We start from the raw sequence: 17,468 nt of genomic DNA, 5'->3' as shown, positions 1-17,468 counted from the left end.
GTAAATTACCAAATTATCCTTTGCCCAATTATCTTTTGAGATTTGGAAATAACTGATTAAAATATTTGAAGAAGGTTCTTGGCGCCCAGTGGAACTATTACCTCTGTTGATTTGAATACCAGGTACCAGACTTCTTCTAAAAGGCTGAGGATTGTATTAGCTAAGAGAGAGACCAAAGTCCACAGTGTTGTTTTTTTCCCCCATAAAAATCACTGGGCTAAGGCACGAAACAAATGAAAGTGATATGAACTTTGTTTGTAAATGGAGATGGAAAATGACAATTTTTAAATATTTATATTCTATGATTAAAAAGCAGAAGTGTCCCCGATGCCAAGAAAATCAATAACAGCTGTTAAAAATCTCGCACCGAGAGAGGAGACAGCAATCTTTTCTACTCATTTCCTTGAACCAGACAAAATATCCAGCTGCACTGACTCAGAGACATTTATACGACCAAACACAAACCGGACACCATCACGGACCCCAGGGAAGGATGCTAGAGCTTCTCCCAATTCAGAAGATGGGAAACTTGGCATCTTATTTTGCTTTAGAGCCCTAATGAAGATGCAGTCCCGAATTCCTTAATGAGCCTCCAAAACAACTGCTCAAGGAGGAAATCAAATCAATTTCTAAAGTTTTTCACCTAAGTGAGGTATTTGTGCCTCTAAAATGCCCCACACGCAGGTCAGAAAAAAATGGGTGCTTATCCTGATTTTCCTCTTCTCTTTCACAGTCTGCACTCCCCCTACATCCAGTCCAAATGTCTCGAATCTGCCCATTCCCGCCACAATGTGCTTTGTTTCAGCCCCTTAGCATTGTGTCAGGACTAACGCAACAGCTTTCCAGCCACTGTTCAGGCTATCTGTATTGCCCTCCTTAAAGTGACCCTCTATAGTGACTAGATGACAGACGCCCCTAAGATAAAACATTTAACCATTCAATGGCTCCCCACCGTTTTCTAACAGATCAAGTTTCCAGGCTCACTAGCATAGCACAAAGTGCCCTTTGGACCTACAAATACCTCCATATACCTACAGCTCTCCTGACATTTGGGTCCTTAGAAGATGCCATGCCTGCCCTTACCTCCATGCTAGGCATATGCTGTTCCTTTCTGAAAGAACTTCCCTCCTCTCCGGTTAGCCTGCTGACTACTCTGCAACCTTGAGGACTTAGCTGAAGGGTGACTTCCTCTTGGAAGTGTTTTCTCATCCAGTTCTCACATCCCAAGGCTGAATCAGTGTCCTTCCTTAGTATTCTTCTCGTGACATTCTGGAAAAGTTAACAAATGAGTTTTCTTCTCTATTTGGTGCTAAACCTACTCTCGCATGCTGTGGGGCCTCCAGCTGCCCCAATCACATGGTGTTGTAATGAACCCTCTTATCTGCCTCCCTTGATAAGAGACAGAGCTCCTTGAAGTGTCCTCATCATTTCACTCTATGTAGAAGCTATCAAAGTGTCTGGCATATATGAAGTACTCAATCCATGCTTGTCGGAGGACTTGAACTAACTTCATAAAAATAAGTTATGATATGTTAAAAAATTCACCTTATTAATTTCATCTTGGGCAATTATTAGTATATCACAGGCTCTTCATTATACAAGAGGAGTTCTGCACTGTGGATTGTAAAAAATATCAATTTCCTCTACGGCACTTGAAATAACACTTGACCTACATACAATTTGGGGGAATATGTGTTAAGGTAAGACATGCCTGTTGTGTAAGACAAAGACATATTTATACAGGATACAGGTAATGTAGTCATCAATGACATTTTTAAAACATGGGATACCAAACACAGTTTAGAGTGCTCAATGACTGTCTTGTAAATTCTTCAGAGTCAAATCTTAGACTGGCTGCTTTCTTTAGTTATTCTCTTTCATGTGAATGATAGGATTCACAGAATGGAACTTACTGAGTATATCTAAATGTGCCCCTGTCCCCAGCCAGAGTAGACTGGCTGAAGAATGAGCATCTGACTCACACTGGGCCAATCAGAGAATATCCCTGAAAAAAAAGAGAAAATACATATATGTATATTTTAATCTCGGGACCAAGGGTCACCTGAGTTGATCCCTCTCTGATAGTGGGAGCTGCCAGATGTAAAACCACTCCTAACCTTTAGGAGTGATTGGTGGTCATATTCCCTGCCAAGTGCAGAAACTGATCTAGAGTCATTTAAGTCCTAGAGAATGAAGCCAGCATGGAGGCAAAAACAGAGATAAGAAATGGTAAGAGTCTTGGAGATGACCGAAGTCTAGGAGATGACAAGAGTCCAGAAGAAGATGAAAATCCTGGAGATGATGACTTCTGGATGTGCTGAAATGGTCCCCAGTCTGTCTGAGGTTCTTCTGCCGCTCTGCCCTCCCCAGTTTGGCTTCATGAGATATTCCCCTCCCTTCTGATAGATTTGTGTAAGCTGGCTCAGGTTGGATTCCTGACATTTGCCAGCAAAAGAATCCTGATGGTATGAACAGATAAACAAAAAACCGATTTGCCTCAATTTTCTCCCTCCTAATTAATTCTTTTAGCCAGCTGGTTAGGCATAATGAAGGCATGGGCTAATTTACATGGGGTTCCGGTTCAAAGAGAGAAAGAAGGTGTTCATTTCAAACAAAGTCAGTTTCAGGCAGTACATGCCAATAGAAATCTGAAGCACTCGATCATTTGTCATGGATGTAAAAAACCTGTCCTCTTCACACAAATTAACTGTGGGATTGGAATGTTTGTGAGAGAGACCAAGAAACTACAGAGGATTCCTTTCTCAGGGTTCTTTTTGCTTTTGAACCCTTGATAATGCAAGAAGCGTAAGAGAATTTGCTAATCTAGAAATGAATTTTCCTAATAAAGAAGTCTGAGTATCCAAGAATTGATGCTTTCAAATTGTGGTGCTGGAGAGGACTCTTGAGAATCACTTGGACTGCAAGGAGATCAAACCAGTCAATGCTAAAGGAAACCAAGCCTGAATATTCATTGGGAAGGACTGATACTGAAGCTCCAATACATTGGCCACCTGATGCAAAGAGCCAACTCATTTGAAAAGACCCTGAAACTGGTAAAGATTGAGGGCAAGAGGATAAGGGAGTGACAGAAGATGAGATGGTTGGATGGCATCATTGACTCAATGGACATGAATCTGAGCAAACTCCGGGAGATGGTGAAGGACAGGGGAGCCTGGAATGCTATGGTCCATGGGGTCGCAAAGAGTTGGATACGACTGAGCGACTGAAGAACAGCAAAAGAAAACTTAGTGGCTATAAGGCGTTGCTTCAGACAGAACCTACAATTACGTTGGAATTCATGTAAGTCTGGACACAAAGCATCTTTGCTGATACCAACCTTTCAGACCTGCTCTCTGCTGCAGCAGGGGAACCACTTGGGAGCATACCCCACCCTCACTATAGCTTTCCCCGCCTTTGGGGGCACGGATGTCGATGACCCGGTGGCCCCGGGATGGCTCACATCTTGCTGCTCTGACTGCCCCGAGCTCGAAGCCTCCCCTTCCGGTTGCCCTGCTCCCCAGCAGATGCCCGACTCTGGGGTGCAGCCGGACTGGTGTGCCCCGCGGCTCCCCCGTTTCCAGGTGCCTCTCTCTTCGGTGTGCTGCCTGGAAGCACGGTCCCTCTGGACAGAGCTCGGCCCAGTCTGGCTGGCTCCCTGCTCAGCTTGCTCGTCTTTGACAGGCTGCTGGATGGGGGCTGTGCCGTCCTGCGCCGGGGGATCCGAAAAAGTCTCTCCCGTCTGAGACCTACCCCGTCTATGATCCTCTTTTTCTCCTCAGATGCTCATGGGCAGCAGAGCCCTCCGATGCTGACTCCACAGAGACCTCCTTCTCTGGGGGGGTCTCCGATGAGGGGCTTGACCTTCTGGAGTTGCTTGATCGCCGCTGAGGGTAGCTGCATTTTCTTGAGATAATCCTCCAGAATCCTTTCTTTTCAAAGCCGGTCCTTTCTTCGACCTGGCTCCCTTCTGAACCAGGTCATCTGCAGGGAGGTTGGCATGGACCTTTTTCCTGGAATGATGTACGTTTCCCCTTTTCTCTTCCTGGACCTGGGCATCTTTAGACACTGGTTCAGTGTCGGGTGGTTCAGGAACGTCTGGTGTCTGGACTTTTCCTCTCCGATTCCCTTGAGGGCTCCGGGGAGGGCTGGGGTTGGGGTGGCTGGGGGCCTTCAGGGGGGTTGGCTTCCTCTGGGATTCTGGCTGCAATGCTGCGTGGTGGCCTCCAGGTGGCGGCCTTTTCAGGTGTGCAGGCCCTTTAGCTGTCTCTCTGTGGCCAGGAAGTTTTTTTTTCCTAGCTCCTGTGGGCTGTCCTGGCTCCTGGTTTTGGGGTAAGGCATGCATATCTGGAATCTTCTTGCTGGAGGAGTGGCCTGCCTTGGGAGTCTGCCTTTCCTTGGCAGACCTCGAATCAGAAGGATTCATGTTCTGAGGTAGCTGTTCTGAGAAAGGAGTGGAAATTCGGGGGAGCTTGATTAAGTGGGTCTCCCCTTCCTGGGGTGGGTGGGGGGCAGCTGATGGCTCATGCACCGGAGGACTGATAAGAGGGAGTTTCACCTCCTGGACTTGCTCTTCCTGGACTTGCTGGGGGCTGGGGCCCTGATGGGGGCTCGGGTTGGGTGGCTGTTTGGAATGGGGGGAGCTGATGAGAGGAAGTTTACTGGGGTCTTCGTCCTGAGCTACCTGGGGCCTGGGAGAGGCAGTCATGGTTTGATCTGAGGCTGTTCCGAGGGCCTCCTCCCTGCTGGGTGACAGGAGTTTGGGCGTGGGCCTCCGACTCTGGAAGGGAGCGAGGACCCGGGGCTGGGGCAGCCTGGTGGGAACCAGCTGGCTTCTGGGAGGCAGAGTCATGGGTTCCTCCCTGTCCTGGGTCTGTGGGGTATCTGTTGAGTCCTGGGGATGTGGCATTTCTGGGTAAGGAGTGTCGACCCGGGCAACTTCCGCTTTGGGGACGCCCTCCTCTGGAGGTTGTTGAGAGCCTCCCGGAGGTGGTCCCGGCCTAACCTCCTCAGGGCTGGAGGGATCTCTGGGAGGATCATGATGGGAACTGCTGGTTGGCAGGCTGGTTGACCTGGTTTCCCCCTCCTGGATTCCTTGGGGGCCGAAGGATGTGGGGTCAGATCCCTGTGGAAGTTCAGAGCAGGGAAGGCTGCTGGGGGTTACCCTGGCCTCGCCTGATTCTTCATCCTGATCCAGCTGAGGGCCCTGGGCTGGCGGTGGGTCAGGATGCTGAAGAGGCCCTTGGGAAGGAGTGGTGGCAGGCTGCCCCTCTTCACCGGCTTTCACCTCGGATGTCTGGGCCTCATTCTCAGGTGGATTTGTGGTTGCTGTTTTTGAAGAAAGAGCTGATGGTTGAGCACCGCCTTCCTTCTGGGCTGGGGATAAGTCTTGGGCCTTCTGGAGAAGACCAGGCGCTGATGGGCTGGGCTCTGCAGGAGGCTTGGCGCTGACCTGGCTCTCGGGAGAAAGCCCCTTTTGAGGGGCTGCTCCATCCTGAGTCAGCTCCTGGTTCTGGGAGGGAGCTAGGCTTTGGTTTTCAGGGACCTTTGTGGGGACCTGCATTCCAGAGAGATGCTCTGTTACCTGGCCATCCGCTTGCAGTTTCGCCAAGCGCCTTGGGGATGGAACTAGGTGTGCGGGCACCCCAGAGGCAGTCTTCTTGCTAGAGGGGGCTCCTGCTTTAACATAAAAAGAAGTTAGCTAAAAAACATCTTAACAAATGCAACAATGTAACTTTAGAAATTAATAACCAAAACTATCTTTCCTTTTTTGTTGATGCACATAGGACCTTGAAAAAGAATAAAATTACACATATAGAAGAATTTAACAATCCTTTCTCCTTGGTATACTAAGTGCGTAGAATTATCTTATTTAATGGAATCAGAGCAATTTGGGGGCTTCTCATGTGGTGCTAGTGGTAAAGAACCTGCCTGCTTATGCAGGAGACATAAGAGATGCGAGTTCGATTCATGGGTTGGGAAGATCCCCTGGAGGAGGAAATGGCAGCTCACTCCAGTACTCTTGCCTGGAGAATCCCATGGATAGAGGAGCCTGGAGAGCGACAGTCCATGGAGTCACAAGGAGTCAGACACGACTGAAACGACTGAGCATGCAGAGTAATTTTTAGTCAGATGAAAGCATACACTTTTATGAATAAACAGGAAGAGGCTTCTTCACAGAACCGATTTATATTCGGGTCTGAGAATGGGCCAGAATATTTTCTAAATGAATGACCTTTTCATTTCACCAGCCTAGAGGGTAATGCTGCTTTCACAGTAGAAACTAGAGGATGGACAGCTAAGCCAGACCAAGTCCAGTCGGTTTCCTTGTTCAGTGGCCTGTTTCCTTGTCCCATAAAGAAACTGTGAGCTTTGTAAGAAGTACCTAGCACGGTGCAGAAGCTCAGCAGGCCCTCAGTAAGTGAGTGATGAATGGGAGGAGGAAAGAAAGAATAGATCCAGTGGGATCTCACCAGACGCCATGGCTCAGGGACAATGCACCTGAGGCTCCACCGCCCAAGCTGCTACCCATCCCCACTCCACCCCCCCGCCCAGGGCAACCTCCTCTCTCCAGATCCACCCTGGCTTCAAAAGTGACTCTCAGAGGCCAACATCTGTGCCGATGTTGCAGAGGGGGGTTGCCTTCTTCAGTTACCTGCATGAGAGCACACGTGAGTCTGGTCTCCTGGACACAATCACCTCAGCAGGCACTTGTTCAAGATAGAACCCCTGGTGTATTCTGGTGGCCCATGAATCACTGTAACCCAGCCCTTAGGACACGGCTCTGAAAGGTTAGTGGTCAGAGGCGGCACACCAGTCTGGAACAGCCTTCAAGAAACCAGCCTCAGCTGACCTTGAGGGAGACTGGCTACTCAGAGGCCAAACCAAATCAGACCTCTGAGGGGGGCCCAGAGTGGTCCACCTCCAGGAGCCAGCTGGGCTCCTGGCCACCAGCCCCTCTCCTCCCACAACGCAGGAGGCATTTGGCCACTCCTGGTTCTCTCTGAACCTCCTGGTCTGGTGTGCACCCCGTGCACCCAGTCAAGTGAGAGGTAACTGGGGACAGGAAGGAGAGGGGGAACAAGGAAAATTTTGCCACATGATGGGTTTTCTGAGGGGCTGCCCTGTTCATTGTTCTTAACATCCTAGTTTATAATGGTTATAAATTAAAATATGAACTTAGTCAAGAAACACGGTTAAAATAAAATATAAGAACAGTAAAAAAAAAAAACCATCTAGAATAGGCAGGTTCATAGAGACAGTAAGTAGATTAGAGGTTGCCAGGGCCTAGGGGTGGGGTGTTGGTTATTGTTGAACAGGTATAAACTTTCTGTTTGGGGTGATGAAAAATACTTAAAATAGGTAGTAGTTATGGTTTGCAACATTGTGAATATAAATAATACCTTTAAGGCATACACTTAAAATGGTTAAAATGGCAAATTTCATGTTGTTTTTTAAAACCACAATAAAAAAGTATTTTAAAACATAGAAAATTCTAAGAATGGTGAAATCCAATGCTGAAAGTTCTTTGAGCCCCCCTGGTTTCCAATAATCAGATACACAAGGATTTTTCTGCCCCACTTTCACAATTTAACCATTCATATAACTTGGCAAATGATACCAGGCCCCTCATTAGAGATAAAGGCGCCACTTTATGGACTAGTAAATTGCTCAGTTTTCCCCTTGCTAGACTCATCATCACCATCATTTTTCTCTCTCATTAGTCAGAATTCTGAATAATGATTTTCAAATAAAATGTTGTTTTATGACCTCTGTAGTGAGAACTCAGGGTGGTGGTTGGATCAGCTTTTTAAAAGCTTTACTGGAAGTACTGACAATTCCAGAAATCACTTGTAAAGAGACAAATGGAGAGAAAAGACATCACATATACTGGGTTGTGAATACAGTGAGTTTTCCTTTATTTTATAGACATTATATGGTTTACTCAGGATTTTTTTTTTAACCATCTTGGTTTAGAAATGAATATTACCTGCATTGTTTTGGGGGGAGGAAGGCAATTCTGTACCTTAATTGATATAGGATGGCATCATCGACTCAATGGACATGCGTTTGAGCAAACTCCAGGAATAGCAAAGGACAGGGAAGGCTGGTGTGCTGCAATCTATGGGGTCACGAAGAGTTGGACATGATGGAGAGACGAAACAACTAAAAAACTTGAGGGTTTACAATTACTCTGTGCCCAAAGTTATTATTTTATATTTACATGTATTAAATGAAAATTTAATTAGTCTCTCCTCCAGTGAAGGTTTGCACTTGTGGGTCCAGGCTGATGGGCTGCTACACTCGGAACTGATAAACAGTAGACTTACTTTCTTCACTTCATCCCACTCTCATCATTAACTGTAGAACTGAAAACTGCATGCTCAAGTACAAATCAGTAACATGAAATTCCTAAAGATAAAGCTATGTATTAGCAATCCAAATGTTTGGCAATCGTTTTCTGTTTGCATTGACATAGGATCACTGCTTCTATGAAAATGCCATTGGCCATCAGATTTTTGTCTGCAGTAAAGCTGACTGTATAGATGGACAGTTCAGGCCTGCTATGGAAAACCTCAGCTCCGGAAGAACATATTTTAACGTGTTCCAGAATATTATATATAGTTTTTTTGCATTTTGCTTCTTAGAAATGGGAGTTCTAATCAAATTAATGATTATTGGTGAAAGTTTGAATGCAAAACTGAAGTTTCCTCTTTCCAGTCCAATTTTTTAATTGCTAAGGCAAAACTGGCATCATAGAATCTTAAATATTTTTAATTTCAATTTCTTACCTTTGACAGCTCAATTATACATGAAAGTGATTCCACCACACTAAAATTATGGAGTTTTGCTTTTCAGGATCCCATTTACATGCATGAAAGTAATGAAAGTCTTTATATAGACATACCTAAACCACAGAACTTCAACTCAGAGTGACCCAGCTCAGAAGGGAGGCCGAGAATTGTGAGCCAGCCGAGCCTGTGGCAGTGACCCTTCTGGGGCTCTGGACCTTTCTCAGGGAGTCACAAGGGTCACCTTAAGGTGATTATGGCTAGGCCTTGCTCTCCCGCCGGGAACCTGTTACCATCTGTTCCACACTCCCTGGCGCGTACCTCACCACCTGGAGACTCAGAGGGGCCGCTGGCTCTACTCTCGAGCCACTAGAGACAATATATAAGCTTCTTAATGAGGACTATGTTAATTAGAATTTTTAAATACTTGAATAATATCTGGCCTCCACAAAATCACTTTAGGTGCAAATTTATCCTTAAACCATCAGCTGAAAAAAGTACCTTCTTCCACAGATGAACTGCATAAATCAATAGAGTGTTTGGCTTCTAATGAAAATATATCAGTTTCCAAATAGTAAGCCTGTCAGAAAAACTGGGTTCTATCAAAGCCAATGATTTGATATAGTGAGTACAAACCCTCCCATCTACTATTAAAAGCTGGGACTCTATTAGTCAATAACTGGACGGCCTGATTTCAGGTATTAAATGTAACTGAGAGTGAGAACACTTTTACAAATTCCATAAGTCATACTTTTCATTAAATCAGACAGGTCTAACCTAATTAGTCCAAATAAATGAAGTTTCATAAAACCGTTTAAAACAGAAGTCTATTTCCTTATGCACACATTATCTGGTCTATTAATTTGCCAAATGGCACGCTGCAATCAACAGTCAGTGTTCCTGATGGCTGCAGAGAAGATGAGCTGTGTTGGGGGGGGGTTGGCAAGGGGGGCCACATCCCATCACCCGGGCTGCTAAGTCCTGCTCGGCAGTCACAGTTTAGAGGCGCCCTCGGTGCTGCTGTGTCTCAGTTGCTCGGAACTGCTCAGGCTCAGGGGACTGACTCATGGTTCTCCCAATCCACAAGGGGCTGATTTAAAAGCCAGAAACACCAACTTATTAATTTACAATGGGAGATGGGCCTGGTGCAGGGATGGGGCAGGGTGCTCTCACCTAGGGGACAGCCCCATAGGGACAGATCCATGCAGGGGACCAAATTAAACATCAGAGGTTGCTGGGCTGGCTAGCAAAGATTTAAAACAAAGGGAGCCATATTTCCTCAAGAGAAATGTACATGGAGCTTCCATGGAAGCCTCATGAGATAACACTGTACAACTGGATAGGCGAAGCTTTCTAAAGAACAGAGCCTGATGCAGAGGCGGCAGCCAGGCAGGGTGGACACTGCCCACCCCTCATTGGATGTGCCCCTCCACAGACTGAGTGAGTGAAACCTTCCCTCCTCCAGGGGTGCCCATTTTCTCAGCGTGCACTTTCTTCTGGTATTTTCTATCACTCGTCTCCTATGAGACACACCACCATTTTCACACCAATCTCATTCCAGGATTCCAAGGGCACCTCCCCTCGAGAAAGCGTGTACAGTTGCAAAACAACACAGTTAGTTTGAACTTTGGCAAAACCCGTGACCTGACCTGCTGCTGGCTGGCCAGGACGCAACCCAGCCAGCAAGATCCTACTGGGCAGGGTCACAAAGGCCAAACCACACAACAGACTGCCTGAGCATTCATAAGCATGAATGCAGGTCAGTCCATCAAAGAACTTCTTTCATGAGGGCATTCTTTGATGATGATGATGATAGTAAAATACATGTAACCTAAAATTTGCCATCTTCACCATTTTTAAAATGAATGGTCCAATAGCATCAAGCACACTCACACCATCTCCAGTCGATCCCCAGAACTCTTTCCATCTTGCGAAACTGAAACTCTGACACCGTTAAACAACACTCCATTCCTCTCTCTCTTCTAGCCCCTGGCAACCACCCTCCTTCTTTCTGTCTCTATGATTTGTCTAGTCTAGTTACCTCATATAATTGGAATCATACGGTATATGTGTTTTTGTGGCTGGCTTATTTAACTTAACAGAAGGTCCTCAAGGTTTATCCATGCTGTAGCAAGTGTCAGAATTTCCTTCCTTTTTAGGCTGAATCATATTCTGTTGTATATACAAACCGTATGTTTTTATGCATTCATCCACCAATGAATGCTTGGGTCACCTCCACTTTTTGGCTATTGGGAATAATGCTGCTGTGAACATGCACAGACATCTGTGCAAGACCCTGCTTTCAGTTCTTTTGGGTATATACCCTGCAGTGCAATCATCGGATCAGATGGTGTTTCTAATTTTAATTTTTCGAGGAACCACCATACTGTTTTCCGTAGCAGCTCCACCATTTTACATTTCTAATTTCTCCACATCCTTGCCAGCACACTTTCTTTTTTTTTTTTTTTATGGTAGCCATCCTAATGGGTGCGAGGTGGACTTGGGGGAAAACTGTTAAAGATATCTCAAAATACTCATGTACTGAAATTCTAAGATAGGGCTTTAGAATTCCTAGATTCCAAGGAGAGGCACTCACATATCCCATTTTATTTGCTGCGCATGATTCATGAGGCAGGTGGGGAGGATTAACTCCATCTAACAAGAGGGCAAACTGAAGTTCAGAACAGCTAAGCAGCCTGTCCCAGGGGGCAGCTAGACCAGGCCCACTCCCACATCCTCTTCCACTATACTCTGAAGGGCTGCATTTTGAGGACTAGAGCAGCGCAAACAAAGAGGGAAAGAATCTCTTGGATTGAACAATGCTGTCAGGCAGAACAGCACTCCAGCCCCTAAGGAGCCAAGCTTCCAGAAGGCTGAGCTCTGAGCCATGGGACTGACCCACATCTAACTAGTACCAGTCTGCAAGGTACTGCCCAGCACGTCCGTAAAGGACAGTCCTCTGAGACCCATTATGGTCACCTTGACAAACAGAGGGACACGTCCAGAGGGGCTGTTTCACACAATTTGTTTGTGGGGACAGTAACACCAGAGGAAGGACAGGGATTAAAGAGTAAGAACCAGCTTTAGAGGACTTCCCTGGTGGTCCAGTGTCTAAGACTCAGTGCTCCCAATGCAGGGGGCCCAGGCTTGATCACTGGTCGGCGAACCAGATCCCATGGGTGACAACCAAGAGTTTGCATGCCACAACTAAAGATCCCACGTGCCACAAGTAAGATCTGGCACAGCCAAATATACAAATAAATTTGTTTCTTAAAAAAAAAAAAAAAAGAACTAGCATTAGCCTGGTTGATGAGTCCTCAAATAACAACCCATAGATTTGTTTTCATTTCAACGCAAAATAAGTTCTGGCACAAAAGGGATAGGACCGTACCTGTGGTTAGAGCCAAACTCATGGCAGTTACCTCAGAAAATCCAAGGTATTCTCTAATGAGCTTACTCAGCTTTTGGTAGGCAACATCCAGATCATCTACAGCAGAGGAGAGAATTTACTTTAGCAACAGACGTATATCAAAACAGAGCCAATCTGTGGCAATAATTTTTTAGCTAGATCTAACTGCATGAATATCGTGGTAGGCAGAATTCTAAGACCCGGTGACACTTCACCCTTGCTTAATTATACACACATACCTTGAGTGTGGGCCAGCATCTGTGGATCTGATGACCTATGACTCCGGTGGTTATGTTAGGTTACATGGCATAAGGGACTTTCGCAAACATAATTAGGGTTATTTATCAAGATCCTAATAAATAATTTACTATCCTAATAATAAATATCCCAATAAATAATTTATTATCCTAATAAATAATTAGGGTTATTTATGAGTTTGGGCTAATCAAAAAGGAGATTACCCAGGTGGGCCTAATCTAATCATATGATTCCTCATAAAAGGAGGTTTTCTGTTTGGAGATGTATAGGACACTCGAAGCATGAGGAGGAACTTAATGGTCTGTTGCTGTCCTGAAAGTGGAGGGGGCCACATGCAGAGGACCTGAGAGCAGTCTCTAAAAACTGAGGGTCACCCTTGGCAGACAGCCAGCCAGCAATCAGGAACCTCAGTCCTACAACTGTAAGAAACTGCCTTCAGTCAACAATAAGAACATACTTTGGAGCAGGTTTTTCCCCAGTGATCTTATACTTCAAAAATAAAACTTTGCTGAAAGTTACTGACCTGCATTGATTACTGCATCAAAGTATCCTGGATATTTCTGATTAATTTTAATATAAAGGTCCACTCTGGAGACAGCAAATTCAATCTCTACACGACTGAATAATCCTTTTCTCCTCAAGTAGCCCTCATATTTTTGCTTGTCCATGGGTACTACCAGGATATATCGAGGCTCAAAATAGGAATGTTTTAAACTTCTTACACCCTATGTATTTAAAGAAAAGATAATAAATTAGAAAGAGACACAATTTAGAAATCATTTAGGAAATATGTGACAACATAGGTTTAATTAGTAGTGTTGTACTGAAGAATTTGTTTACTCTGTATAATTAGCTATTATTTTCCTACAAATGCCTCAGGATTGGATTACTTCTCTTTGTGTATCAAATATTACGTTATCATTAGAAAAATAAGAATTCATCCTACCTGGTTGTCTTTTAACTGTTCTAAGGAACATGACAGTTAAAAAAGAAAATTGCTAGAGACAAATAGGTATGGCTCACAGAATACTGCATATTTATGGGGAAACAGTGGAAACAGTGTCAGACTTTATTTTGGGGGGCTCTAAAATCACTGCAGATGGTGATTGCAGCCATGAAATTAAAAGACGCTTACTCCTTGGAAGAAAAGTTATGACCAACCTAGATAATATATTCAAAAGCAGAGACATTACTTTGCCAACAAAGGTCCGTCTAGTCAAGGCTATGGTTTTTCCTGTGGTCATGTATGGATGTGACAGTTGGACTGTGAAGAAGGCTGAGCGCCAAAGAATTGATGCATTTGAACTGTGGTGTTGGAGAAGACTCTTGAGAGTCCCTTGGACTGCAAGGAGATCCAACCAGTCCATTCTGAAGGAGATCAGCCCTGGGTGTTCTTTGGAAGGAATGATGCTAAAGCTGAAACTCTAGTACTTTGGCCACCTCATGCGAAGAGTTGACTCATTGGAAAAGACTCTGATGCTGGGAGGGGTTGGGGGCAGGAGGAGAAGGGGACCACCGAGAATGAGATGGCTGGGTGGCATCACGGACTCGATGGACGTGAGTCTGAGTGAGCTCCGGGAGTTGGTGATGGACAGGGAGGCCTGGCGCGCTGCGATTCATCGGGTCACAAAGAGTCAGACACGACTGAGCAACTGAACTGAACTGATAACTGAAAAGCAATTTCAATTCTACTTTTCAAAAGGCATCCTCGCAGCTGCAGGAGACAGGGATCTTACCAGAGAGAAAGTGTCCTCTGTTTCCCGTTTGTCATCAATTTGGTCCCTTCCTGTTCCTAAACCAGCAGCCTGGTAGTTGGCTGGTTCCTATTACATCTCACAGCCTGTCCCCAGAGCATGGGAAGGCCAGGCTCCTGATACCCTGATAACCAGGAGCCCACACAAAGCAGGGTAGGTAGCAGTGCTGAGGAACCAGGGGCCTGGGTCAGGACTGCAGCTTGCCGGCTACTGTGACTCTGTGCCAACTCCTCTGTGAAATGGAAGTTCTTTCAACTGGACTCTGAAGTTCCTTCCATCTCAATCCAATCATCAGTAGTTTAACTTGGTGTTCAAAATCTTTGTTTTTAAAAATTCAAGGGGAACAAATAGAGACTCTTTAAAAAAAAAAAAACAATGTCTAAAAGGGTCAATGACAAGGAGAGTCCCAGATTTAGCTGGGAAGAACCAGGAATAAAGCCTGGTTTATAGACTCAACCTCCTGGAAATGAGTAGGAGGAAGCTCTCAGGAAGGAAAAAAGTAAAACAGGAGCCAGAACTCAGAACCACTGAACTGGAAAAAGGTGGACACTGGAGCTGGGGAGTGTCTGCACTCAAAGATGTATGCTTTTTGTGTCTGCCTTGTTCAAGGAAGACATTTTCTGGGAAAGGTCTTAGTTGTTGTTGTTGCTCTGGCTAATTAGCATAGAAACAAAGTAAACCTTAAGGATGAGCAACCAATCAATTGCAGGAAGATAAGAACTGCAGGGCTTTAAAGTTAGGAAAATTAATGAGCTGGAGGAAACTTGACCACTCTCACTGAAGGGAGGCAACACTTATCTCCTGGATGGTAGCCCACCAGGCTCCTCTGTCCAAGGGCTTCTCCAGGAATATGGGACCAGGTTGTCATTCCCTCCTCCAGGGGATCTTCCAGACCCAGGGATTAAACCCAGGTCTCCTGCATTGCAGGTGGATTCCTTTATTGTCTGAGCCAGCAGGGAAGCCCTTGTGGGGACTAGACCAACACAAAAGACCAAAAAAGGAATCACAGTCTCCTGCTCTTCAAAGTCAGACAGGAAAAAAATTTAAGGGAGACGTAATCAATAGTAACAGAAAATCTGACACTAGATTTTGTTTTCTGTGTGTTTGGTGTAATGGGATCCTTTAATCACTTTTTTTTCTTTCTGACTAAAAAAATGTTACACTGTTCAGAGAAGGTAACTGAAAAAAAAATCAACTGTATTTGAAGATCTCAAATATTTAATAAAACTACATAATTTTTTAAAACAAATGCATATATCTGCTGGATCATTGAAAAAGCAAGAGAGTTCCAGAAAAAATATCTATTTCTGCTTTATTGACTATGCCAAAGTCTTTAACTGTGTGGATCACAATAAACTGGAAAATTCTGAAAGAGATGGGAATCCCAGACCACCTGACCTGCCTCTTGAGAAACCTGTATGCAGGTCAGGAAGCAACAGTTAGAACTGGACATGGAACAACAGACTGGTTCCAAATAGGAAAAGGAGTACATCAAGGCTGTATATTGTCACCCTGCTTATTTAACTTCTATGCAGAGTACATCATGAGAAATGCTGGGCTGAAGGAAGCACAAGCTTGAATCAAGATTTCCAGGAGAAATATAAATAACCTCAGATATGCAGATGACACCACCCTTATGGCAAAAAGTGAAGAAGAACTAAAGAGACTCTTGATGAAAGTGAAAGAGGAGAGTGAAAAAGTTGGCTTAAAGCACAACATTCAGAAAACGAAGATCATGGCATCTGGTCCCATCACTTCATGGCAAATAGATGGGGAAACAGTGGAAACAGTGTCAGACTTTATTTTTCTGGGCTCCAAAATCACTGCAGATGGTGACTGCAGCCATGAAATTAAAAGACGCTTACACCTTGGAAGGAAAGTTATGACCAACCTAGACAGCATATTAAAAAGCAGAGACATTACTTTGTCCATCAAAGTCCACCTAGTCAAGGCTATGGTTTTTCCAGTAGTCATGTGTGGATGTGAGAGTTGGACTGTGAAGAAAGCTGAGCACCGAAGAATTGATGCTTTTGAACTGTGGTGTTGGAGAAGACTCTTGAGAGTCCCTTGGACTGCAAGGAGCTCCAACCAGTCCATCCTAAAGGAGATCAGTTCTGGGTGTTCATTGGTAGGAATGATTTTGAAGCTGCAGCTCCAATACTTTGGCCACCTGATGTGAAGAGCTGACTCATTTGAAAAGAGCCTGATGCTGGGAAAGATTGAGGGCAGGAGAAGGGACGACAGAAGATGAGATGGCTGGATGGCATCACTGACTCGATGGACATGAGTTTGGTTAACCTCTGGGAGTTGGTGATGGACAGGGAGGCCTGGCATGCTGCGATTCATGGGGTCGCAAAGAGTCAGACACGACTGAGCGACTGAAGTGAAGTGAAGTGAAGCTAATTAAAAATTTAAAATTTTACATTATTATTACTTTTTAGCTTTTTGGCCACGCTATGTGGCATGCAGAATTTTAGCTCCCTGAGCAGGGATCGGATCCGAGCCTCCTGCAGTGGGAGCATGGAGTCTCAAACACTGTACCCCCAGGGATGTCCCCCAAATCTCACCTTTTGTATGCATTCCTTTCAGGCCTAGAAGTGTGCTTCCTGCACACCATAGCCTCCTCCCCAGTCCCAAATATACACACAGTTTTACACACTGAAAAGAAATTGATTGAATGGAAAGTACTTACTTCTATTTCCATATGAACACAGCTTGCTAAACCATCTCTTGCGATACCTTCTATGGTGTCCCTGCTTAATCCGTACTTGTGATTACCATAATTATAGGTTAGAATGAATTTCCCCTGTGAGGGAAGAAGTAAAAAGACTTTCCAATAACAGCTGCCATCATGGAATTTAATATAAATTAAATGACTTGATGTCTTCTTTCTATATGACTCCATAAAACTTAAAAATATTAGCGATTATATAAGGATGACAATGGGTTTAAGAAACTTAATATCAAACTGTGATGGAGACATTCATTCAGAATTCCTGGCTGGCAAAAAAAAAAAAGGCTTTGGAGATAATCTGCTGACCAAATGTTAGAGCAGAGTGAGGCAATGAAGCTTATGGTAAACAGATCATTTTGCCCACTGACCCACTTCCTGCCAAATGTGTGCTATAAACCTTCATTAAGGAGAAAGCAAAACTAATAGTTCACTTTGTGCCTCAGCCATTTTGGCTCTCCTAGCTCACCAGCTCTCCCCCCAAAACCTTTCATTCCCAAAGGCCTTGCGCTCCCCGATAAGCCTGA

General features: G+C 44.8%; 1 protein-coding gene across 4 annotated transcripts in view; it reads right to left on the bottom strand.

Moving 5' to 3' along the window:
- The window catches only part of LRGUK (leucine rich repeats and guanylate kinase domain containing), a 109,610-nt gene that overhangs the window by 30,751 nt on the left and 61,391 nt on the right, over window positions 1-17,468 (bottom strand). For all 4 annotated transcript variants that reach the window (XM_040260895.1, XM_040260897.1, XM_040260896.1 and 1 more), the window contains 3 exons: window positions 16,903-17,016; window positions 12,980-13,181; window positions 12,181-12,276 (listed from right to left, as the gene is read on the bottom strand). In XM_040260895.1, the coding sequence (XP_040116829.1) occupies window positions 12,181-12,276; window positions 12,980-13,181; window positions 16,903-17,016 (412 nt within the window). The remainder of the gene's footprint in view (window positions 1-12,180; window positions 12,277-12,979; window positions 13,182-16,902; window positions 17,017-17,468) is intronic.

Source organism: Oryx dammah, unplaced genomic scaffold, assembly GCF_014754425.2.
Source record: "Oryx dammah isolate SB20612 unplaced genomic scaffold, SCBI_Odam_1.1 HiC_scaffold_18, whole genome shotgun sequence".
NCBI lineage: Eukaryota > Metazoa > Chordata > Mammalia > Artiodactyla > Bovidae > Oryx > Oryx dammah.
This window is presented reverse-complemented; position numbering and strand designations above follow the sequence as displayed.